Below are 24,315 nucleotides of genomic sequence, written 5' to 3'. Positions count from 1 at the left end.
AAAAAATATACCTTAAAGTCTATAATAATTTTAATTTAAAGTTTTAGCTTAAAGTATATTATAAGTCGGGTTACTTTTATGATTTAATAGCGCTAAGTAATATATTATTATTTAATCTTCTTTACTTGCCCCTCTTTAATAATATATATCCCCTACTTAATTATTATTATAGATAGAGTTAACTGTAAGTTTATTACTGCTTTATTTAAGAATACTCCCCTTTAAACTTAAATTATATATAGATTATAATAAATAATAGTTTATTATAAGATAACAGTTAAGATAAAGAAAGCCATTAGCAAGTTCCTGTAATAGATATAAGTTAGTTATATAAATTATAGTCTTTATTAGTAATATACTAAGATATAATAATACTAAATTACAGCTATAGTCTTACTACAGGACCTGCCTGCAGCCCCCTGCTTATGGGAATTTAAAGAATATATTTAATATATATAAATTCACTAGAGTAGAATGCCTTAAGAATAGACTAGTTAAAGAACTAAGTCGATAATTAATAATATAATAATATTCTCCTCTACTTTAATACACTCACTCTATCGTGTTCGCGCGTATCTAACAACACTTGGCCGCCGATCTAATAGAATATTACCCCCGGTTAATAGTAAGAATGCGGCAATACATAGCCTGTGGTTCATGCTTACCATCAATGGATCGGCTTCTCTATGCAATCTGCATACTACACCTCTATGATAAATGTCTGCGATCCACGATATGGTGTGAATTCAGCTACTGGGTTTGATTTAACGACGTGTTGTGTCGAGATGGTATTCATTCTTATCTGAACTGGCTGTGCTGCCCTCTGTTGTCTGCGCTAAATCGCCGACCGTCGCCCAAGTTCATGCTTGCGTTTTGCTGAGATCCTGGATGGTCAATTCCCTTCTAGGTTCTCTCGGCCGGAATAAGCTCTTAGCCATAAGTCTCGACTGCAAATAACACTTCGAGATTAACAGAGCGTTGTTCCACGACTAGTCCTGCGATCGATTTATGTACCTTGACTTTGATCCTTTTCCTCCTTGTTTCGTGCACTTACAGTAAGCTTTTATCTTCCCTGCAGCCAACTTCACAACCCAAAAGGTTTTCTATCGCTAAGGGTGGCATGGATGCCTCGCTTCGCACTTATACTTCGTAGCCATTGGGCCCGGCCACGAATTCGGCGTGAGACATGGATTCAGCTAGCCAGAGATTGACTCGGCTGGCTCAAAAACTAAAAGTAGGGTGAGTTTACAATGATACGGAATCACATTTCCCTTCTGGAAAACAATGAAAAACACGAGGTTAGATCATGTTGATTGTCTACCCTGGAGAGTTTGACCCGATGTAACGTGACGTTGTCGGAGTTTTTGCTTCATCAGCCTTATACAGTTAATAGATATATGTGCTTAATTAAGCTTTTTATATCACATAAGGGAAGCAAGGCCGATGGGCCGCCGATTGACAGGTGAAGAGAATGTGTCCAGCCTCGACAAAAAAGAAGCGACACGGAATCAATAAATTACAAAGCGGCCCTATGCTCTTCTTGAGCCCCTGTAAATAACCTGAGATCCATCAGCGTTCAGGGAGTATAAAGAGATCTGTACCCTTTTGTATTTGTTCCTTAGTCGAGGAAGCAAGACGGGGAACAAGATTAGTGTATAAGGCTAGTGGCGTCCAGACTGCGGAGTTCCGGTAGACCGGATTACGGGTAGTAGTTTCATTACCCAATGGACATAGAGGCTGCTCAACCTGCCGGGGATTGGGCAGCTTCTTCTACCTTCTCCCGATGATTCTGTCTGAGTGCTTTCTTGATAACTTTACCTTTGTCATTTCGCGCCGCACGGTATGCTTCCCATGTCCCTTCGGTACGATACAGGCTGTGTCGCCGACGGAGTCGTTTTGATTCTGCTAAGGCTGCAGCGCATTCTTCGTTCCACCCTGGCTTCGATCTCTGTGACGGAGCCGTCTTCGGTACTGCTTTATTGATAGCTGCCGTTATGGCTGCCATTACTTCTTCCACATATCTGTCCAAAGCTGTCTTTGTTTTTGATCTTCGTTGCGGCGGAAGCTCCTGTTATAGCACGCAAGTGAATGTCTTTTTGTCTAACGCTTTCCAATTTCGCCGGGGCTTAGCTATCATTTGATAGTGTTTAGGTCTAATGAGGTGGTGATAGGTAGGTGGTCAGAGTTATGGTCTATGTCTGTTTCGATTTCGCACTAAATCAGTCTGTCTATAAGGCCAGCCGTCGTGAGGCAAAGGTCTATGGTCGTTCTTCTGTCACGCTCTTTATACGTGATAGTGCCTGGAGCAAGGTTGCTCGTGAGACAGTAGTCTTCTATGATTGTGGTGAGCTTAGCGGCATCAGGGTCTGCTTGCTGGACCCGATTACCTCCCCATAGCTTGTGGTGGAGGTTGAAGTCGCTAATAATGATTTGTTTATGATGGGACGATCGTTCTATGGCCAGCTCTAGGAGTGGAAGCGTGCTTCCTCTCTTGGTTGCAGTTTTTGTTGGGTTATAGACGTTGTGTATTACAATCTGTTGCTCTTCTTCTGTTCCGAGTACTAGGTTCAGCGAGTAGAGATCTCTGCTTGCCTCTCTAAAGTGCTACCTGGAGTGATCGAGCCTCTTATTGATAAAAAAGCAGACCCTAGCTGGGAAGTTTCGATCCTTGTCTGGGTAGTATAGGTGAAACTGGTCTTTGGCTGGATGGTGAGTTGTCGTATCAAATGGGTTCTTCTATGGCTCCTGGATGGCGAGAATGTTGTATCGCCCTATATCGGGATCTTGCAAGAGCGTGGCCATGACTGTGTCCTTTGATTTTCTAACGTTGTACTGTAGTATTGTAAGGGTGTTTCCTATTAACATTCTTGATCGTTAACCTCCATTTGCTGGCTATGCTGTGTGATCTGTCTGTTGGCGTCTAGTGTTTCCAATACTCTCCTGGAAGGAGCTAATGTTTGTCTAGGTCGCTGGCTCCCTATGTTCACGACGATCTCGTTTCTGGGATTATCGGGTGTTATCTGGTTGTTGCTGCAATTCGCTCTTTTCTGTTGCTTCTTCGTCGGCTATCTACTCCGGGACGAGTTGGCGTCCCGTGGCTGGCCTGGTTCTAAGGTGGGTCGTCCTGTCCTGGCGATCGGGTTTGATTCATTTTGCTGATCCCTTGTTCTAATTCCGGTCGTGGTCCTGGCGACAAAGTTTTCTAGTTCTAAGTGGTACCTGGTACCTGGGTCTCGATTTAGAGGCTGCTTTGGCCTTGTTCGCCTCCTGTTTCCTGGTAGGGCATTGGTTGTTCCAGGCTTCGTGCGGGCCGTTGCAGGCCGCGCATTTTCGCGGGGCGTCCCTGTCGCTCTTGGTTGGGCAATCCCGGGTGGCGTGATCTTGCGCGCAGTAGCCGCATGTTATTGTTGCTTTGCACTGGGTTCCTATGTGGCCGTATTTGTGACACTGGAAGCATTGTCTCACACGGCACTGTCTGTCATAGAGCTCGCATTGGAATACCTCGCCTTGCCAGATGAGGCCCTCATCGATGACTTTATTTGCGTCTTCTGGTCTCGTGAACTCAACCACGACCGAAGATGCTGATTTGGTAGACGAAGATCTCGTCGGCCAGCCTATGTACTTGATCTCTGCATTTGGTATAAAGGGCTTGTTATCCTGAAGTATCCCATCTCTGATGAGTTCAAAATTGTCCATGTTCATCGAACTAGTGCGTACGCCATGCACCAAGACACCGTACGTCGGAATGCGTACTGTGGCGCCGTTTCCGATCCTTTGTTCCCAGTCTTCCGCAAACTGTCTAAGCGCCACCATGTCCGCTGTAGTGGCCGTCTTGATGCTCAGGTCACCGCTCTTAAGCTGATTGGAGGATATTACCTTGATGTTCTCTATGTGTTCGTTGCTGCTTTGCTCAATTGCGAGGTCTACATGTGACTTCAGGCTTCGTGGGCTCATCATTCTGATGTTGGCTATAGTGACAGGGTCTCTGATGTTGATGATAATCTCACGCAGGGTCTGAACAGGTGACGCTTTCTGGTTCTGTGGGTTATGCATGCTTGCCACTAGCCCTCCCCTCGCCAGCACGTTGGCGTAGGTAGGCATGGCGTTGGCTTGGTTCTGCTGGCTTACGAGCTTCATGTCTCTGATCATTTTCATCGTTGCTTTACCGATCTCTGTGGCCTCCTTTGCAGCCGCTTTTGCATCTGTCGTAATCTCCGAACTGCGCTGGACTTCTTCCATGGTTTGCTCAGCTTTGGTGTTTCTTTCATTGAGATCATTTTTGAGGCTGTTGATGTGTTGCGCTAAATTTTCGGCTGCGGTTTTTATTTCAGCTTGGCCGTTTTTCACGGCTTCGTAAACGTGACCAAGATCGGGTGTGCTCTGCATTTTGACGATGAGGGTGAGAGCTCCAATAAGTGCAACTCGAACTCCACGGGATGCGACAGGCAGACGATCTCCGTTGTCGATGGCTGACAGTGCCTTTTGAAGATATTTGCTCAAATTTGTGGCGTGCTCTCGGTAATCAGTGGGCCAAATTTCGTCCTGGGGCCACGGGGTCGCCATGATGTCTGAGTCGCACTGGGCAATGCGACCGACACTGGGCTATCCAATTAACCTGTCGGAACGGTGTTGCGGCGCTGTAAATAGCTGTTGTTTTCAAAAATTTCGTTCTCGCTGGTGTTGATGTTTTTCTGGCTAAGAGAGGATCCTTTTAACATCAGTCAACCAATTTGATCGAGTAATATCACGTGCTACTTTATCGGCTTCATAAAATCAGTCATCTGGTTGCCGCCAGCATCGAGCCGCAATTTGGATATGTGCATTAGCTGACAGGCCAAACTCAGTAGCTGATTAGGTATACTTCCGATAAGGCTTCTTTGCACTTAGATAAGTGGCAACTGAAGTACCTCCTAACTAGCGGGGATTTCTTGTAGTACCTCTATAAATGTCATCAGGGACTAGACCCACCTGAGCTTACGGGCATTGTAACTAAATATGTAGCCCTGACGTAAAACTATGCAATCTATTGATGCGATTCTGATGTCACATTATTGTAGTAGTATTATCACCTTTATTTATCATTGAGAACCTCCGCAAGCTCAAATAACTTATCTTGAACTCCTATAATTATTTCATTTCTATTTTTAGTTCTCACTAGAACACAATGGCACCTAATACCAAGGATAAGAACGGAGAGTCAATTGAAGAAGGCGATCACGTGTGGACGCGAATCCGTGGCGGTAGACACGAGGGAGATGTGCAGAAGATTGTGACAACTAAAAAAGAGGCTGAAAAAGAAGGCGTTAAAAATCCTCCAAAGGTAAGTTTTACTCGGTTCTTCGTATTAGCAGTTAATTGATATGTCCAAATCAGGTACTGTTCGAGGATCAGCATGGTCACAAGGTTGCGCATAACCCAGGGACCCTAGAGCATAAATGAAACTACTTCCCAAGCATCACACTAATAAACTTTGCATATTAATATATTATTACCTTGAAGTCGCCATCATCATTGCCCTGCTACCCTCCATTACTTATCGCTCTGGACGATTACAATTAGGGCTATTAGTGAAAGGCCAAGATCGACCAAGGGTACAAGGATTTGAACACTCTCTCCTGAGGGCCAAGAATCTCGATGCTACATAGAGTGTACTGTGAAGGGCTACGAGATGTTTTTCGAGATCCAGGAGGCTTCTGTTTTACACTCATGGGTCAATTGCGAGGGGGGAAGGATCAGAGCTATTAATGGAAAAGTGTGTTTGTGGTTTAGAAATAATGCCCCAGCTTGTACCTATATACTTCAAGTCTGAATAATTCGGCATAGAAACTCTAAGTACTTGTTATATAACGTCTATATTCTTTCCTTTAAATGTTCGGAGCCTCAAAACATTAGTGAGGCTACGGCCGAATGATAATGCTTCACTAGTGAATAGCACGAAGCTTTCGTACATCGACAGAAGGATTCAAAGCCTTCAATACCTGATGCTTGCCAATCCATAATTGGGGTCTAGCCTATGTGGTCTGGTCTTTCCATTTTCCTCGAAACGACTGATGATGGGTCTTAAACACCTCTGGTGTATATAGGGCTAACGACAAGCCTGTACGGCGGAAGCAACGTTACAGAATACAGCCTCATAAAGCCACAGTAGTACGAGTCTGCCACTTTTTGTCTCAGTCAACTGAGGAAGAGGCGAGACAAATGGTAAATCCAAAGGGAAAGCGGTTCTGGATCCAATTGTAGTGTACAGAACTCAGTGGGAAACACAGATTTGCCAGTTGCCTCTCTTGTTAGAAAAAGGGACTGAGATGGATAATGGGAAAAGGGAAACAAAGAAGGCACCTTGAAGTTCTTCATCTAAGCCCCGGTTTAGATGCTGCAATTTGTTTGTAATGTGATAAATTAGACATTGAGCGAAGCGCGCACTAGGGTAGAGGGGATCGATAAAGCCCTATATTATTGGTCATTCTCATTTCTTCATTTAAATTTTATTCATACGTCGCGGTGTGCACGGAGGCGTGTACAGATTATAATCCTCTTTCTTTTTCTTTTAATTGCTACTGTATTAGTCTGGACCAAAGGTGTAGCTTGGTGGCTGATGTGTCGTGTCTTACAGACGCACCGCCCGCCGCCAACGCTGCTTGCCGATCTCCCAGCCCCTTCTATTCTCAATGCACGGAATCTGGGGTTGAAACGTCAGTACCTGTGATTACAATTAATCTCGCTCGTGTAAGCACCACTGAATACGCCAGCTCGTGCCGAAGACAGATTCCCTCTTCAACAACTAGCACTCTCCAGCTACTTTTATTGAATGCATGACGACCGCCAATATCGCCGATGCTGGTGCTAGACGGGTACCACCGTCTATACGGATAAGATAAAAATTCAATTCAACGCAAATTGACGGCACTTACGGTCGATCTGGGCTGATTAGATGGAATGAGAAATTGCTTGCTCGCTGTGACTGTTATCCTCAAGTCAGCGCAAGCAGGACAGCTATGTATGTTTCAGTCATGTGGAGACAATTGCCAATTCTGCAGGAATCAGAGGTTTTCACCACCTTTTCGTGTCGGCCGGGCTTGGTATCTGGGTATAACACTCCCATGCCGGCTATCTACCATGTATGTACATGCGGTGCGGATCTCTGCCCTGAAATGTGACCCAAGATTGATCGATCGATCGATGCTACCCGTATTCGTATTTTGGGCCTTCTTGTTAGCGGCTGCCCAGGGCCAGGGGAGACAAGACAAGGTCTCTTAAGATGTGATTGCACCGTCTCCAATTGGCCTCGGATGCTCCCTCTTCACGTTTACGAAAACGATGCCTCTTCCAATTAATAGATAGTGAGATAAGAGAAAATATTCCCCCTGCATCTTCCGCTTTCCATTAATATTATGTATTGCGGCTGTGCTGGAAGCAGACTATGCAGGCAGGCTGCGGCTTGGCGTGGGGAAAAAGCAATATCTTGGCCACTGTAATTCTACACGTTTGAGGGAGGTTACAAGATTGAGAATTTCCTTCGCTTTACCTGCTGTCTTGCACTGTTTGACATGTTATAATCCCACCATGCAAAACTGTCTATGAGTCATTCTCCAAGCGGCGACTTTCGGTGCAGCCAGACGAGTAAGGTTGATATCTGTTGTGCAACTATTAAATCTCTTCGCAAGTCGACGGCCTGTCTAGTGACGCACTTTGCACCTGTCACCAGCCAGACAATCCTGGAGAGATATATTAGCAAAAGCACTGAGCAAACAGAGAGTAAACATAAATGAGTCAGAATGGCTGTGTAATCTTCGTTAGCTCAGCGGCTGGATAGGTTTGACTCCCCTTCTTTTATTCCCGCTCTTCTCTTCTCTTCTCTTCTCCTCTCACTTTTCCCCACTCGTTCTGCTACTGTTCAAGGGCATTACCCACGCACCACCAACACGCATTCCTGTTTCGCTCTTATCTACATTAGCTTGATCTTGCTCAAGCCTGCCAATAGTGAGTCACGCACGCACGCATACTCTGACGCCGTCTTTGTCTTGTCACTAACAGCTTTGCTCATCACAGATCACCGTACACAAAAATGCCAAAGTTCATTGGAGGCTATGCTCCTCTTAAAAGTTTGACGGCACCTGTGCCGGAGGGTGTAAGAGTGTGAGATTCCAACGGGCGTATAATCATTGATAGTAGGTAGTTCTTTCTCCATCGAGCTTGGTTTTAATACTGTGCTATATTGGGCATATTACGTCTGATGCTAAGTCCGATTCCTCTCGCAGACAGCTTCAAAGCCAGATGTTTACAGCCAACATAACCAGCCCGGTTAACATCTCCCAGGAAGTAAGAGCACCCATGGCAGCTGGCATACCTCCGGCCGAAGTGTGTGAGCTGCCAGAACCTCGGGAGCCGGAACCTGATGAGCCAGAGTCTTGTGAGCTGGTAGGATGAGGGCCAGCGCCGGTGCTGTCGGAGCTCGGAGCGGAGTAGGTGACGTCGGAGTAGTCATAGCCAGTGGTCTCGGTAGCATCAGGGGCCAGATTCCCGGTGGTCTCGGGGGTTGGAGCCTCAGTAGTAGAATCTTTCGAGCTAGAACTAGGTGACTCATTTGCCCTATTTTCTTCACCATTCTTAATCTCGGGACATGGTGGCCATTGGGCAAACTCTGTACCCTCGACGGACGCACACGTCTCTTCCGGATAGTACTGAACACTACTCAAATAAATTAGGAAATATTAGTAAACTTTAATTAGGGCATATGCATACCAATAGCCGAACAATATACCCATTATAAGATCAATTCGTGCCTCCGCAGCTGATATGTCAATTATGTCGTCGGAGGCCGACACTCCGCATTCAGTTATACAGAGAGATACTGCGGACGCGCCTTGACCTTTGCAAAGATAACTGGCAAATTTCTTTGACTGCGTGTTGCTGGGGCCATCGGCGATGGCGTCGTTAAGACAAGGGGAACACAATGGGTCTACGCCATCAAAGACACCTTTATAGAGGCGAGCGCAAAAGGAACAAAGAGCGCACCAAATGAGATGAATTTCATCTTGAATTGATATTAAAGATGGCTGATTGTCGATTGTTGTGCTGAGGGACGCTGAGGGAGGGAGGGATCCAGATAATAAATACATATGCGAAGGTAGCGACAAAACAAAATAGAGACGCCACCCGAATTTGAGAAATGAATCCTATGCAGCCCAGCAAATTGTGTGCGCCACTTTTGATCATCTTTTCCGGATTAGATGGTAACTACTGGTTTCCTTGGACGCCCGGGCAAGGCATACAGGGAACACTTTGACCTTCATCCTTGTGAGCTTTTGCAACCCTAGTTCTTTCATTCTACTGCAACGACGAGCTCCGCAAGGACAACCTTTAGCCCCAAATTTTAGCCGGGTTGTCCACCTAAGCATATAAATCTAGTTTTAAAGCTTAAATTACGTCCGAATTTACGTTGGTACGACGTAGAATATACTTGGAATATGATAAAGCCAAGTACAGCCTGATGAACAAACCCGTATCACCGTTTAAGGGCCGTTGAACATTCCCAGGTCTGTTAGCGCTGCAACAGCTTGTATATTAGATCCCGCATTGTTTTGCAAATTACTCACTATATGTAAGCAGCCACTCTACAAAATAAATTGCCGCGCACCATGAAAACCTCCTGGGAGGATGTGGGGCCGCGGAGGTCCATACCAGCTTTTGCTCAGCTGTATCTAGCTTACGTGACTTATGCAAGAGAACCCTCCGCTAATGACACTCCAGTAAAGGCAGAGTCTCATACTAATTGTTCATGAAAAGCTTGTTACTTATTGAGTAATTCGTTTTCTGTAGGCGTAAGCCTCAACTGCTCAGCCGCGCACATAAGATAACGCCGGCTTGAAAGTAATCCGCAACCTGTATTTCCACCTAATCAGCAGAATTTCACTGTCCCATTTATGCAGTGAACCCCCCGCTTTGCTAAATGGATGTGCTGTTTCGTGAGAGCGGATGGCACTACTGAAATCGAAGAGTCCTATCTAAGTCATAATTTGCTAGTGAGGGAACAGTAACCTGTGGGGCTGTTGACTTTGGTGGTGCCAATAATGTCGTCGTAGTCCTGTGGGGGTCCATCATCCATGAGTTCAAGGATAAGCGGCATGATGTAGTTATTGAAGATAGGCTGGTTGAAATTTCTGCTACGTAATAGCTAGGTAGGACGCTCAGGGATTCTGGCGGGAGGCGCTCTTTGTTGGTCATTAACAGGGGGCGTTTTTGGTAGGGATCGAAGCGGCGGGGCATCCACAGGTTATCTGACCGGTCATAAACTGGCTTTTCTCATAGGTATAGGATGTAAGGTTCATGTTGGCCTGGTTATCTCGGGAGAAGAGTAATCAGCAAGTTGAGGGTGGTATCGAAATACCGGTGCCTTTTTCCAATTAGATCATCTAAATCAAGACGGCTAATGTGCAGTATAAACTATTCTGTCATTTTTAAGTGTGAAGTTACGCGGGAAGGAGAGTAGTATTAAATTCACCTTTATACAGTAGCTCGCGCTAATATTCTTCCAGATGCACTTGGGGTGCAGCCTCCAGTCCTCGCTCTTTGCTATTATCTTACATATAGGAATTTACACAAATGCTTCGATCTCAGTTTTGCCCCAAAAATTCTGCAATCCCGGATCTGAATTACCCAAAAGGCTTTCCCGCGTCTCTATCACGGGTTAGACTGCAGTCTGCCCCGCCCGATGCCTCCGCACTCCGCTTTTCAGCAGCATTTCGCGAGTCTCGCCTTCGGCTCCGGAGTAAATTCACTATTAGTGACGGATATATGGCCTAAAGTCACCTATAATAGAGAAAATGCTTTCCTAGCTTTCATGTAAAGGAGCAGGTGTAACGGGTTGGTTCCTAACTGTAGATAAACTAAGCCGTACTAGTAGCTCTTTTATAGCTATTATAATAAATCTAACTTTATAGTTAAAAGCTATTCCAGAAGATACAGCCCCAGCTCCGGCTTTCATTCCGCCTCCAATCCCAAGTATGCCAATCTTCACCATGCTATGCTTTTCCAGTTCTCGGGCTTTCTTCCCAAAATTTTGACCTAAAAGCATCTACTGGAGAGCTTTCTACCAGGCTTGCACTCTATTAGTCCCTACATAGAGCCTTACCGTGGATAATTTACTCATAGGATCGTCTTTCCTTATAGACTCGGCTACACATGCGATAGAGGAGGAGCATGTCTGAAACAACTTCTTCTCAAATTTGTAATAACTAGAGGACAAGTTTCAGTGTATCTCACGTCTTGATCTCAGCATCAGACCCGTGTCCCTAAGTCCTATCGTCAGGTACCGCCAATAAAAGTCATTCCAGAGACAAATCAAGTATAAGCTTTCAGCTTATATTAATATCAGTGAAATATTTAAACCAGGACTTAATAGCTTCGATAAATTCGAGCTTCGAACTCTAATCAAGACGGCCGCGTTTTATAATCTCTTTCTTGACTTCGTTTACCCTGAATATTTGTTATTGTGGCTTATGCACCTATATACAAGCCACAACAGCCAACCAGTTATGCATCGACAACGCCAAGCAAACCTGGAAGCCCAGAAAATGGAGGTAGGCGATGACGGTTAATACCTTGAGAGTATCTAACCTACTGAGAATATTGATATCATTCTAATTACGTTCTTTCACGAAGTACTTCTGAGATGACAAATAACATGATGGTCAGGTGTTTGATAGAAGATGTCGGTATTCTTTTGCTAGGATAGATCCCAATATCCTTTACTAAGGAAAAAACATCGGTGAGGTCTCTTGTCTCCGGAAATGTGCAAAAAGCTCCCGGTACTCTGAAGCGTGGTCTTGAGTATTGCTTCGGGCAGCGAATGCAACAGGGGCTCTTCGCGGATTGACATGGGCGATGACGAGGAGGGCGACAGATTCGCAGCCAGAGATATGAGTATTCCTGCACTATGGTAAAAGCCAACCTTATGTAACAAGCACGGTAGTAGTCAAGCTTTTCATCTCGGACATTGTAAGGTTTCTCTCGTGATTTCTCCACTTTGTCACTTCATGCTCGTGATTCTATCGTTCAGTAACGTGTATTGATTGCCTCCTTAATCATGAATCGATGGCTGGTGAGGATAACAAGTCGATTCTTCTCGAAAAATAGCAGCTAAAGTCTGCCCAGTCCTACTCGGCTCCTGTAGCAATAGTGAAGCATGAGCGAAATTGGCTGACACTAACTTCTTGAACACATCCCGGGCCTCTTGCAGCTTTATCCTCACATTGTCAAGCTTCTCTTGGATAGCTATAAATTTGTCGGCATTAGATTACAGATCACAACCAGGTAAATTCTCTACAGCACAGTAGGCGTAGGCTAGGTTATTCACATAGCGGGCCTCTTCTCAAACTGGCAAAAGGATGCAGAGGTTCTAGAGTGCTAGGCTCCATTGAGTATATTTACCATCCCCAGAAGGCTCCCAGGACTAGGCCGAACACAGCTTCTCTCTTATTAAGAGGGCCGTGGCGCATAGACAGTCTGCTAATCTTAATCTCCAGCTGCGCAGCGAGATCTTGTAGTTGCGGACGAGCTAGCTGTGAAATCGATTGCTTGTCTCCTAGAGTGGTTTCGAGTTAGTCGTCGTCGATGGAGATGATCTCAGTGTCGTCGACTGTCGGTGAGGGAAAAGATGGATTATCCACAAGGTTGCGGTGAATTAGCGAGATAGAATGGCGGTACTAACAAGTTAAAACATTATCATTTGCAAACAAAAGTCAGTGGGTTGAGTGGGCGTGAGAGTCAGGATAAGATGACGCGATCTAAGGTACGTCGGTGGGCATACCAGCAAGGGCGATGTAGGGATCATCATTATCATGATAAACATCTTGCTCAGAGGAGACAAGACTGTCGCGATGCTCGAGAGCTGGTGTAAAGCGACGACCATTCTCAAACGAAGGAAGAGATTCAACAGCGGTTCCAAGCTTGAGGCGCTTGTATGGAGAAACTTGCTCCAACTCCTACTCTGACTCCTACTCTGGATCGTTCTGTTGATTTCTGGCATCCATTTCAGGAATCTGAGCGTGCTCAATACATATGCTAAAAGAACGAAGAGCTACACCAGCCTTCTCCTCAGTCAGGACATATTCACCATATGCAAAAGTTGCATTATGGAGCTCACTACCCAAATTGCTAGAGAGAAGGGAGACAAATTCCATACTAGACCGTAAACTTTAGATAAACTTTAGAATCGTCATAAGTAGTAGTGTAATACTGATTGAAAGAGTCTAAGTGATATAGAGCATGAATGTCAGATACCCCTAGTGCTGACAGCTGCCCCAAATCCTATTATGCCATCTGCCCATCTTATCGCTCAGCGCGGCGCAAGTTGGCTTTATCAACAGGGACCTGCCGCTGGATGCCTTCAATCTTATACATTTGCTTGAAAAGGCCGTCCAGAACCATGAAGAGCTCAGGCTGCGGAAGTTCCTGCAGGTTGCGCTTGATCATGTCGGTGGTGGTGATACCTTCCGCGGCATCGGGGGACTCGTTCACAACTCTTCCGATGTAGCCTTTCACCTTTTTTTTCGCTACAGTCAATACGCTTGAGCGATAAAGTGTAGCTGACACGCGGCCCTGGCTTAGTTGGGCTTTATCAGGATCGGGGTCAGGACCAGGATCACGAGTTTGGCTTTCTGTGGCATCCTCCTCATCGACTGAGACGTTTATGGAGGGTCGGCGGGGCGTCCCAAGGGCCATCATGAAGACTTCCCTATGATGAATCCTGCGCATGTGACGCTAGTGTTCATTTTGTCTAGGATGTTGATATCAGTACTTTTGGACATGCGGTGGTAGAGGATGTACGAGTAGGCAGGTTGTGTTACGTCGCGTTATGTCGCGCTCAGCGCGAATGGCGTGAGGGTTGAGTGTCTTTCGAATACTCCTAGGTTATGCTTGCATGGCCACATGACCACTTGTTCCAGCACACCTGGCATCAGCCTCAGCACAGGCCTTAACTCTAGCAGCTTGAGCTCCAGCATGGCACCAATTCACACTGTGAATTACGCCGTAGGTTAGTTCTTTTTGACGCACCTTTTGGATCATTTACTGCATTGGTACCCAGTCGCGTTGTTTTATAACTCTTCTATAAGACCAGTCCTGATTTGTAGGTTCTTAGTCGCATATCACCTGGAGGAACTCCGGCTCTCGGACAACAAGGAACCGGACTTGAGGCAAGAAGGCTTGTATACGGTAGATGCGGGGTTTCTGTTGTCGCATATCAAAAGCCTCAGTCTCTCAAGCCTTCACTTTACTATGTTTTTACTTTAGACCCGGAGTTCATAAACCCCGATGCAATTCAATTGAAATATGCTGAATAGTATAGACAATTGGCACAGGGTTGATATAGGTCTGAGCACGCTTCATTGCAATGTCCAGGGAAACGGGGCCTCCCGGTGGCCAATTTCTCTCCTTCTTGCCAGACAACCAAGACATGGCTATAGTGTGTGCTGTGCGCGCTCTGGCTTGCTACGAGCCAGGTACATAGCCCATCGCATAAGCCGACAGCGACACACTCTCCTTGCAATCATAACACAAAGGCCCAGGGAGGAGGACGGTCATAATTTTGCTTCTTACAGACAATCTTGCATACCGACAGAAAAGCCAAAGCTTACTGGCTGGCATTCTGTGGTTTTAGATCAGCAGCAAGGCAAGCTTAGAAACCAAGAATCGTTTTGAACTGAGAGGCGTCGAGACCCTTGATACCGGCAATTATGGCGAGTAAGATTTGGCGGAGAATGGGAATGATTGGGAGAAGCGGCCAGTACCCCTGGAGGACTTTTTAGCTATATCCTTCTCGGATTCGATGACTAGGCCTGAGTTTATTGGAATACGCCATACCCTGTACATTCTGGTATCTTCTAATCCCCTGCCAGTTAATGTCGCCCTCGTAAGAGAATCGGAACTTGGCGACCGCTATTATCCAAAAGGAATGTAAAGAAGCTGCAATGTACTGTGAAACACATACAAGGATCTCAGCTATGTGCTCCCTGCGGTACGCCTGTCGTGTTCATTTGCACATGACGCTGCGGATCAAAAGCAATGTCGATATGATGGGTGCTATGCATGAAGAGCCTTGACCTCACTATCGCTAGCTAGATGTTTGTCTTGATTCTACCTTGTTAGATACAGTAGGTGGGTTGCATCAGATAAAAGGTAGGACCCTGCAAGTACTACCTTTGCCATATAACGCACCAGTCCTGCGGTATCTGATCCTCCTCGAAATAACAGGTCTGCAGTGGACTGATAGCGGAAGGGTATGATGAGGTCTTCGCACAACTCTGACAGGAGATGACCAAGGGCGCCAGAAGTCAAGCAATTGAGAATTACATCACTGCAGTTCCTATCCTGCTAGCAATGACCAACTCAAAGGACATGTCTACGTACCCCACGGTAAGTCCAGCTATGCGCAACAGTTCTCTACTTAAAACTTGGCTCGTGATCGGATGTAGTCAGGCAAAGGCTTATGGAACCTCGTTCAATGTCTGCCATTCAGTTGCTAGCCGCGAGTAGTCAGGTTGCCATCTTCAACGCGATCTGGGGAACGCCCGCGCATTAGATTCGAAAGATGTAACCACTTGAACAACCGTGAAGCCATAGTCGGTTTGGACTGCTGCAATTATAAACTTAGCTGAAAAGCCAAGAGGGGGCCTGACCGGGTGTTAAGAACGTCAGACAGGACACAACTGAGACATCTTTACAGACATCTTTACAGAGCATCTTCTGAATCGCGACATTCAATGATCCTTCTGCTATCCACAATGCATTTGACTCACAAGACGGATTTCGATGCCGTACTCGACCTCCAAAGTGAGCCCACGCTCACTCGCAACAGCATATATCAACTCTTGGCTGCCTAACGATTAGCAGTCTTGCATCCCCGTGATGGTAAATCCTGGCCACTATTAGCTGGGTCGGTCACCAAATCGGTAACAAAAGCGTGGGTTGTATTGAATAGAGGAGTAATCGTTGGAGAGACGGAAAGCTGGGCTTAGGCGGGCAGCGTTTTGATGAATTCTGGAGAGCTTGGTTGAGCATATGAAATCGTAGATGCGTGAATTTGTGTAGTGTATAAGTGAGTGTTTGGGTGGAATCGGTCAAAGTTATCTTCGATCTACTAGACTGTTTGGCTGAGCCTAATGTTGAGCCTTATTTCTGATGCGGGTTGATGAAGCTTGGTTGTCTTTAGGCTGAAGAGCAGGCTTAGATATTACTTCTTAGTAGTATGACAACTTGGTAGAGTGTCTATGACTTACTTAGTGGGTGAATAACACAACGCTTATCTGTCTCTTTGAACGCTTGATTGACCTTCCCTATATTACTGATATCGCCCAATAAAGCTCGTTTAACGCGTTACTGGCGGCGGTACTATTGACTGTGGAATTCTTTGTTTGTAGACAGCCTTGGTAGGCATTGATAGCTTATAAACTTTGAGATCGGCAGCTTGGCTCTCGGAGATGCATCGTGCCGCAGTTCTCGCCGCAGTTCTAGTCATTCTCGTTGTCAGCGAAGCGTTCACGAGTGGCCCGAGTCTGCTAATCAAGTTATATTAGCCAATCTCAGGTCGCTCCAGTTATTAATGTGTGTTTTGTACTCCTTGCACCACTGTGACTGCACTTTTTGCCGACGCGACGTCTCGCGCGGGTTGCCTAGACCGCGGTTTGGCATGAATGCTAACCACGGCGGTAAGGTAGCATAGCTTTGTTTAAGATGCCCTGCAAGCCGTATGAGGGCCTGCTCGAGTTCTAACTTATCGGATGGAACGGATCAGGGGTCTTATGAAGGACAACCATGCAGCTTTGACTTTGACTCCGGTGCAGTATTATAGCTGTCTGGCCTTGGCATATTCAACAAGCTGCCACGTCCTCTGAATCACGCTGTCGAAACAAGTGTCACAAGATTCCTCACCTCCGACGAGGCGATTTGACTCATCGGTGAGCGACATGGTAAGAGCTGTGAGCCCGCCATATGTAGAGAAGTCTGGGCTGGAGGACGCGGAGGCATACAGCAAGTTAATTCTAGGCACCGTACAGATCTCCTTCTTGATTCCTTCACTGAGCTAAGTAAGCTTTGACAGATCTGTTTCAATGCAGAAGTTGCAGAACCGCGTAAACGCTGTACTAGGCATCTCATCACATCTGAATTATACTGGAAATGGACACGGTAGTTTTGAGACGTGAGGGTTGCAAGCGGTCTTGAAGTACGCAGACCGCGTCGTCGATCACGAAGTATCTTCCACTACACAGAGCCAAAATCACATTCCTCTTCCAGAGTATAAAGTAGCGACAAGCAGGCTTTGAAGTTGGCTTAGGGGTCAATCATCGTGAGAATCGAGCGGTCCTGGGCGACTCTTGATCATAGGGCAAGCATTGTCGAGTTGCTGAGACGTAATGGAGGCAATGATGAGCCTTGGACTGTTTACTTTACCATTTCCATCAATTACTGATGTCTACAAGAAGAGGGAAGCCGAATTAGCAGCCGAAGACGGCAGATCGGCTATTTCCGCGAGCCAGTTAGACGCGATGAAATCTGCAAGACCTACAATATACATTTCTCCAGAAGGAAACGTTATCGAGTTTGGAACTTCAGGAAATTTGAACTCCTAGAGTACGGTTTTGGATGATGAGAATGATGATATAGAGAGGGTTTGATCTCTTCAACAAGACACTTGGAGAAATCAAGATTGCTATTAAAGAAGCTGCAGAACGCATCAATGTCTAAATTCAAGTTGTCGATAAAAATCGAATAACATGAAAGAGCGTCATTTACTCTTTGGCCCTTGATAATTATGTATGAGGGCGACTCGATAGAGAGACGATATTTAGGGGAACGGAGAGGAAGACATCGTTGAGAGGGTTCGGCGGTAGGTCTAAAATGTTTAAGGGAGGGGGCGTCCTTCACAAGGCATTTGTACATGAACTCGGACTCGGGCTCGGGTTCGGGCTTGAGCATAGCGGGAGACATAGCGTTTGATAGGGAACGAACGTCAGCTGATGGTCGTGGCTATTTGTCAAAGAATCGGAAAAGGGACAACGACGGGGATCTATCGCGAGCTTGGGAGAGATTCAGCTCTGGGTAAATGTTAGTTTGGTAAGGGTTAGCTCGATGGGACAAGACGGATGTGTGGTGAGCAAATGTACTTGTGCCCGGGGTTTAGTATAATAAAGGCAACGAATCGCAACATAAGCCAGCCAAGCATTCAACTTTGAGCGCTCTTAGGCCTTGTGACATGTCTCCTTCTTGCACAGTCGCATCGTAAAACTGGGCGTGCTAGGTCAAACCAAAGGGCTGCTGTTGAGGAATGTGAGCTCGGAGACGGTGACGCGAGATGCGCGGAAGAGAGGCACCTTTGTTGTTCAGTTTGAGTTGATGGAGAGTTAATGGAGAGTTAATGGATCCGCAATCAAGTGCGCAAATAAATGCCCAAACTTGACCATAATGCAGGGTAGAAACGACCAAATGTGAGTTGGAGCGGGTCGGCCAGTCACATGGGGATACATCTATCAAGGTCAAAGGCGGAGAATCTTGTAACTTGATCTGTAGTTAAAGAGATGAGAAACAGACAAGTCTAAAAGAACAAAGACAGATAGAGCGAGAAAGGTTACGTGGCCTAGATTATCGTTAGCTGACGACATCTTCTTACCACACTGTCTGATCTTGTTCTACGGTATGTCAGATACGTTCAGAATGCTTTACCGTAGGACCTAGCTATGCATGTTGAATCAAACTACTAAGTCGCAGATCACGTAACCAGAAAGGAGATTCTGTGTTGGGCGACCGCTGGCGAAGCAGTTGAGCAGGGGTTCCGAGCAGTGCGACTGGATTTGGACATAGGCCTGACTATGTTAGCGTTTCTTGCGTCGAGAAAGATGATTAGGGGGATGCTAGAAGACATAATGACCTAATTATATACTGAGTAGATCATTGGACTTGACGGTGATGGCAGTGTTGGCGTTACCAATGGCAGATGGGCTAAAGGTCACTAAGTAAGTCGTGACGACAGGTACTGTAGCCTTGGCCTTGACGGCGGCGACGGTCCGTTGGAAAAGAAAACCCAATATCTCGAATATTTTCCTGTGGTAAGACACTAAGCCCTGCTTATCGGCGAAATCGATACTTGAGTGGATAGCGACGTTTGTAAGTCAATCCTTCTAAAGACCTGGTTCCTGACATCCAGAGCTGGCAATGAACCGCCCCAAAAGTGAAACAAGGATCATGTACTACCGAGCATCAAAGTAAAAGACCATTTTGCCCCGATCCTGGCGAACTATGACCACGCAGTGCGACAGGCAGAGGGGCACATAAGAGAGTACTTAGAGAGCCTTGATTTCTAGGTCAAGAAGCGGAGGCATTATGACAAGGGGGCTTGGCTGACTGTTCAATAAGCGAGCGATTCAGTGTATCTGACAGCTCCTATAGAAAGCGACAAGACGTGAGATCCGCCAATATCTCTCCCAACATAAAACCAACTTGTCATAACAAAGCGACGACAGCAAACATCCAGACACCATCATCATCTAGGCGAAAATAGCAGTAGGCATTGCTAAAGAGAGACTCCACTAAGCAGCCCTCGCCGTTGGCTAACAACAAGACCTCACCAGGACAATGTCTGATAAATGCAAGCTTTCATGCAAGCCCTTATCAAAGAAGCCCAAGAGTTGCTCCCGCAGTCGATCGGAACGAAAGAAAAGGCAGAATATAAGGCCAGAAAATGTCAAGACAATCTTCAAACACACTGGAGGCGGGTGGGTATGAGATGGCTTTACATTGGCAAGATATAAACAAGCATCGATCGCTGGGAGAAGAAAGTTTAGGCGGAGAAAGAGAAGCGTTATGAGCGAGCCATGCAGTCTATGCGTACTGGTCTATGGGAGCAGATTTTCAAGAAGGGGCTTAGTGAGAGTGCTGCGGTGAAAGCGAGAGGTCTGGATCAAGTTGATTAGTTCTGATGACTGCAGAGTGTAGGATTGGCGTGGCAGTCTGACTGAGACAGAGACGTGGACAGGATCAAGGATTCAAGGCGTGAGAGGGTGTCGGAATAGCGTTTTCTTATCTTCAGATATCACTACGTATAGAGGAAAAGCACTGATTTAATTATCCTAGAAGTGTATTTATATACTTTTCTCAAGTCAAGCTGTCAATTGGAACAGCTTACGAGATTGACTCAAACAGTGGCTTGCTGGCAAGTTTTACCAAGCGTTTAGATCTTAACATCACGGACGGCGGCTGCATCAGGATAACACGCTCTCAGGGACATGCGTTATTAGAATAGGGACTAGTTTAATATCCTGGGACTCCAGGCCAAGTGTTGGAAAGGTTGAACGGTGATTGACAAGGATCGTTACGAGTCGGTTGATGTTTTCAGTGAGGCTACTAGTGCAACAGACGGTGACCCCAAATTTTCTTAATATAATTCAGGTAATTGGAAGTTGGATTAAGATATTGCCTGCGCTTGCTAATTGCTATCTCTTGCTACAGGTTATCCTTATTAATAGATATTCCCATCGGTGCTTACCTTTCTAGTATAAAGGAGCAGCTAATGCATCTGATCTCAGAGAACGAGAATAATAAGATTGTATACAAGCTTCAGTTGAAGCCTACTGCTATCTTCAGGGAGTATGATGGCCTCGTGGGGTACTTTAAAGCCACTTTTTCTGATGGACTAAGACTCAGCCTTCTACTGGAGGGTTACCAACAACATTCAAGCGCCTTTTTTTCCTCCCTGGACGCGCCCAAGACGCCGACGCTCCCCCGCTACTTTGCTTTTAAATCCCGCCGATAGCGATGATTCATACATGGCTAATAGGCAGAATTGAGGGAAGGTAAGGGAGCTGGAAGCGACAGTGCAATTGGTTGCTGGGAAGGCGGTTTCTTAACAGAGTTGCGATATTAAAATAGGCGTTGCACTTAAGTATAACGGTTAAGGCGAAGATGCCGGGAGTCTTTCCCATAAGTACATGATTTCTCTACACTCACTATCACCAAGGCCATCAATCAGGAGGCACTTCAGTTAGTTATCTTTTGCTCAGCGAGTCCAGTCCCCAGCCTCGCGGCTTTCACAACCACCTGCAGAACGTCTGGAATGACTTTAATTGTGCCAGTCGATGATTGACCCAGAAATGATTCCCATTGAATCACACTGCGGTTTTTGATCCATGACATGCGCTCTGTGCTGTATGTCAACGGTATCAAAACTGCTGTGCCTAACGGTAGTTTCATGACTACTGCACAGCTCTACTAAGCTCTTTGACGAGAGGCCGCAGTGCCCCTGGACTACTAGCAGATTGGCTCTGTAGATGAATGGCCTCTGTGGGCCAGAAAAGACAGCCCTTCACACCACGCATGGCAGCGTCTATGGCGGCGCATTCAAGACGACGTAGCAGCGGTGATGGTCTTCTTAGCAATGCTGGGTGGCTGGGGGCCGATTGGGGAAATCGAGGCGAAAGACAGATTACGTAGCCCCCGGCTTCAAGGGTAGCGTTGCCGATGTATGGAGTTAAGATAAATAGATGTGCGGCCTGATACCGCCCCTGTCGCAGGCCAGAAGCTCAATCACTTCTCCCCAAGGAACCCTTAATGTTTTCGGTAATTCATCGACGTTAATACCTTTGGTATGGTCTACTTCATAAACAGGTATTAGGAATTACGAAGTGGCTACAGTCACCTCTCGGAAATCCCGGATACCGGGCTGGGGTCTGAAACAACCGCAATCTTGGACCAAATACCTTACCGCCCTGCGGCATGAAGCTTCTCCCCACTCACTATCTCTGAACAACCTTCCAATCCTCGTTAAAACGGCTTTTGGCGCAACATCTTATAAATCCAATGGTACTCCGTAGATCAAGAAGCTTTTGCGGATCGTTTCTATCGGTGCCAGAATTCTCACTATCAGAAGACTATTTCAACCTTGGATTCTCACATGCCTCCTGTATCCACAATCTCCATATATAATCTCACTCACTGTTTAAAGGGAACGCCAGAATGGAACGACAAGGACTAATGCCGAAAGAACTGTGCCGTTATATGCCTCGATAGCCTGCGCACGATGACACAAGCTAACAGGAGTGTTGCAAAAGCTAATTACAGTAAATAAGATTAGCAGATCATAATACGCAATTGTGGACTGATTTGGCCTTTCCTGGCTTACTGATGTTACTTCTTGTCTATTGCTGAAATTACATTACGTAGGCCGTGACGCTACGGGAACAAGTTCTAAGTTCGGACTCCTCGGGACATGAGCTAACAGGTATGCTATTTATAGAATATACTGCCCATAGCCCCGGTTGTTCTAGAAGTACCGTACTCCGTAGCTTTAAGACTAATGAACTAGAGTTCTAGAGTCTATTCTGCCTAAAAGAGGGAAAAAGCAAAGACTCTAAATACGAGCTAAGTGGAACAGTTCTAACTAGACCCGCTACCCTGTCTCGTATTCCCCAGTCATACAGTAAATAGGTATTCCAGGTATAGCGGCATAAATAATTATAGGATAAATATTAATGCCTATAAATACTATTCCTTTAAGCTTCTAGAATTCTTCCTTATATACAACCTACACTCGCTTTAAACAGTAAACCTCAATATACTGTTACTCAATCCATTCTACTACTAGACTATCAAGATGCATTTCTCTACTATCTTCACTACTATTGTCGCCGCTGGCATGGCTTCTGCCGCCTCTGACAAAATCGTTGAGGTCACTGAATACAACGCCGTTGCCCTCCACGGCAACAAAGAAACCAACAACGCCGCTCTCCAAGCCTCTAACGGTCGCTTCGCCCTCAAGCTCAAGAACCAGCACGCCGCTTGCAACCGCGGCGTGACTGAGAACGAGGTCACATTCAACATCAACAAAGACGGCGAGCTCAGCCTCTACACCTGGGGTAACAACCCCCAGGTCGCATACGTCGACCGCTCCGGCATGGGCCAGGGCATCCTCGCTTATGCCACCTACGGAGATAAGGGCTTCAACTACCCCAAGAACGCCGAGACCAAGGGCTGGAAGGTCGCTAAGAACGGAGATCTCACTTTCGGTGGTAAGGGTTTCCTCGCTTGCCCTAACAGTAAGAAGGCTGGCGGCTCTTACACCCTCTGGGCCGATGTTGGCATTAAGAACCCTGGTGGCAACAAGAATTGTCAGGCTATTACTGTACGCGCTACTAAGGACAAGAACCCCGTTTCCTGTGTCTACTCTGCCTAAGTTTAATAAAGAGATCATTTCTTAGATACTATTAAAAACCATTTATTTTTTATAAGCCTATTACTTATATTCTTTAGAAATATACTTTCTCTCTGTTTATATATACTCTTACTATAGAAAAAGGCTAGCGCAATAGACCTGTTTTACCCCCCTCTTCCGCCACTGACTCGCAGCGTAATACAAGCAGCGATAGTCCTCAGAGTAAATACTTATATTGACTTTGACGTACTTATCAGAAGCTCATATATTCTTGAGGACGGTCTCAGAAGGTTCCAATTTCCGCGCTTCGTAGACTTGCGTATCGATCTCAACTCAACTGGCAAGCAAACCTATTGCCATGCCATTTTGGCTGACTCTCGGTATCTGGTCGTGACTACACGGCGGGGCGGAAGACTTGAAGATCACTTGGAATAGCGGGTGGCAGTGGAATATCCCTGACGAACAACCTGATTTCAATGAAATCTACGGCCATATTGCTGCAGTGTTACTAGGAAAAGTGCTCATGATCTACGGTGGGTGGGAGTCTTCAGTCTCTTCCTCACGTGGAGTCAAGCATCACGCCTCATCTCGAATACGAGATGGGGAAAGCTCTTGCCTTATCGTCAATCGCTAAGCTATCTAAGCTCAGGTAAATTGCCTGCTTGCCTTTCGTGACGAGTTACTTCTAAGAGCAGAAATTTGAACAAGAACCAATTTTCCAGTCCTCAGTGCCTGGACCGCAAGTATCGCCGCCGCCGTCCTCACGGACTGCCTCTCGGCAATCGACCACCAGCTTGGTGCTGTTCGGTCGTGCCAAGAGTGGGATATCGACACCTGATCCAGGATGATATCCGGCCATTGCTACTTACTATATTAAGTTAAAACTAACTCGGCTATTGTTAATCATTGATCGTAACATATATAATGTTCTTAAACGCAATTCCTCTCCCTTCTTCTCTCTAAATTAGATCGCCGAGTAACTTAGCCCAACTCGTCCGTTTCTACGCATCACTAGACTGTGATCATTGCTCACATCAGACAAGCGTTAGGGTTAGTACTGGGTGCTATACTTGCTTGCCTTGGCATGTCGCTGGAGTGTAGGGTGAGCAGCAAAATGT

General features: G+C 46.0%; 4 protein-coding genes across 4 annotated transcripts; 1 reads left to right on the top strand and 3 right to left on the bottom strand.

Annotated features, from left to right (window-relative positions):
* Positions 1–3,168: 3,168 nt before the first annotated feature.
* FTJAE_9162 (uncharacterized protein) lies at positions 3,169–4,563 on the bottom strand (the record flags this gene model as incomplete). The annotated part of the gene is made up of 1 exon (XM_037356054.1): positions 3,169–4,563. The coding sequence occupies one exon, from the start codon at positions 4,561–4,563 to the stop codon at positions 3,169–3,171; it is 1,395 nt and encodes a 464-aa protein (XP_037203773.1).
* Positions 4,564–8,264: 3,701 nt separating this feature from the next.
* Positions 8,265–8,765, bottom strand: FTJAE_9161 (uncharacterized protein; the record flags this gene model as incomplete). Its single annotated transcript, XM_037356053.1, has 2 exons — positions 8,265–8,688; positions 8,743–8,765. The coding sequence occupies 2 exons, from the start codon at positions 8,763–8,765 to the stop codon at positions 8,265–8,267; spliced, it is 447 nt and encodes a 148-aa protein (XP_037203772.1).
* A 4,564-nt stretch (positions 8,766–13,329) lies between these two features.
* Positions 13,330–13,722, bottom strand: FTJAE_9160 (uncharacterized protein; the record flags this gene model as incomplete). Its single annotated transcript, XM_037356052.1, has 1 exon — positions 13,330–13,722. The coding sequence occupies one exon, from the start codon at positions 13,720–13,722 to the stop codon at positions 13,330–13,332; it is 393 nt and encodes a 130-aa protein (XP_037203771.1).
* An 8,917-nt stretch (positions 13,723–22,639) lies between these two features.
* FTJAE_9159 (cell wall protein) lies at positions 22,640–23,218 on the top strand (the record flags this gene model as incomplete). The annotated part of the gene is made up of 1 exon (XM_037356050.1): positions 22,640–23,218. The coding sequence occupies one exon, from the start codon at positions 22,640–22,642 to the stop codon at positions 23,216–23,218; it is 579 nt and encodes a 192-aa protein (XP_037203770.1).
* Positions 23,219–24,315: the final 1,097 nt, after the last annotated feature.

The sequence above is a fragment of the Fusarium tjaetaba genome (assembly GCF_013396195.1).
Source record: "Fusarium tjaetaba strain NRRL 66243 chromosome Unknown NRRL66243_c0000206, whole genome shotgun sequence".
Lineage (NCBI taxonomy): Eukaryota > Fungi > Ascomycota > Sordariomycetes > Hypocreales > Nectriaceae > Fusarium > Fusarium tjaetaba.
The sequence above is the reverse complement of the archived record's forward strand: the minus strand, read 5'-3'. Positions and strand labels throughout refer to the sequence as shown.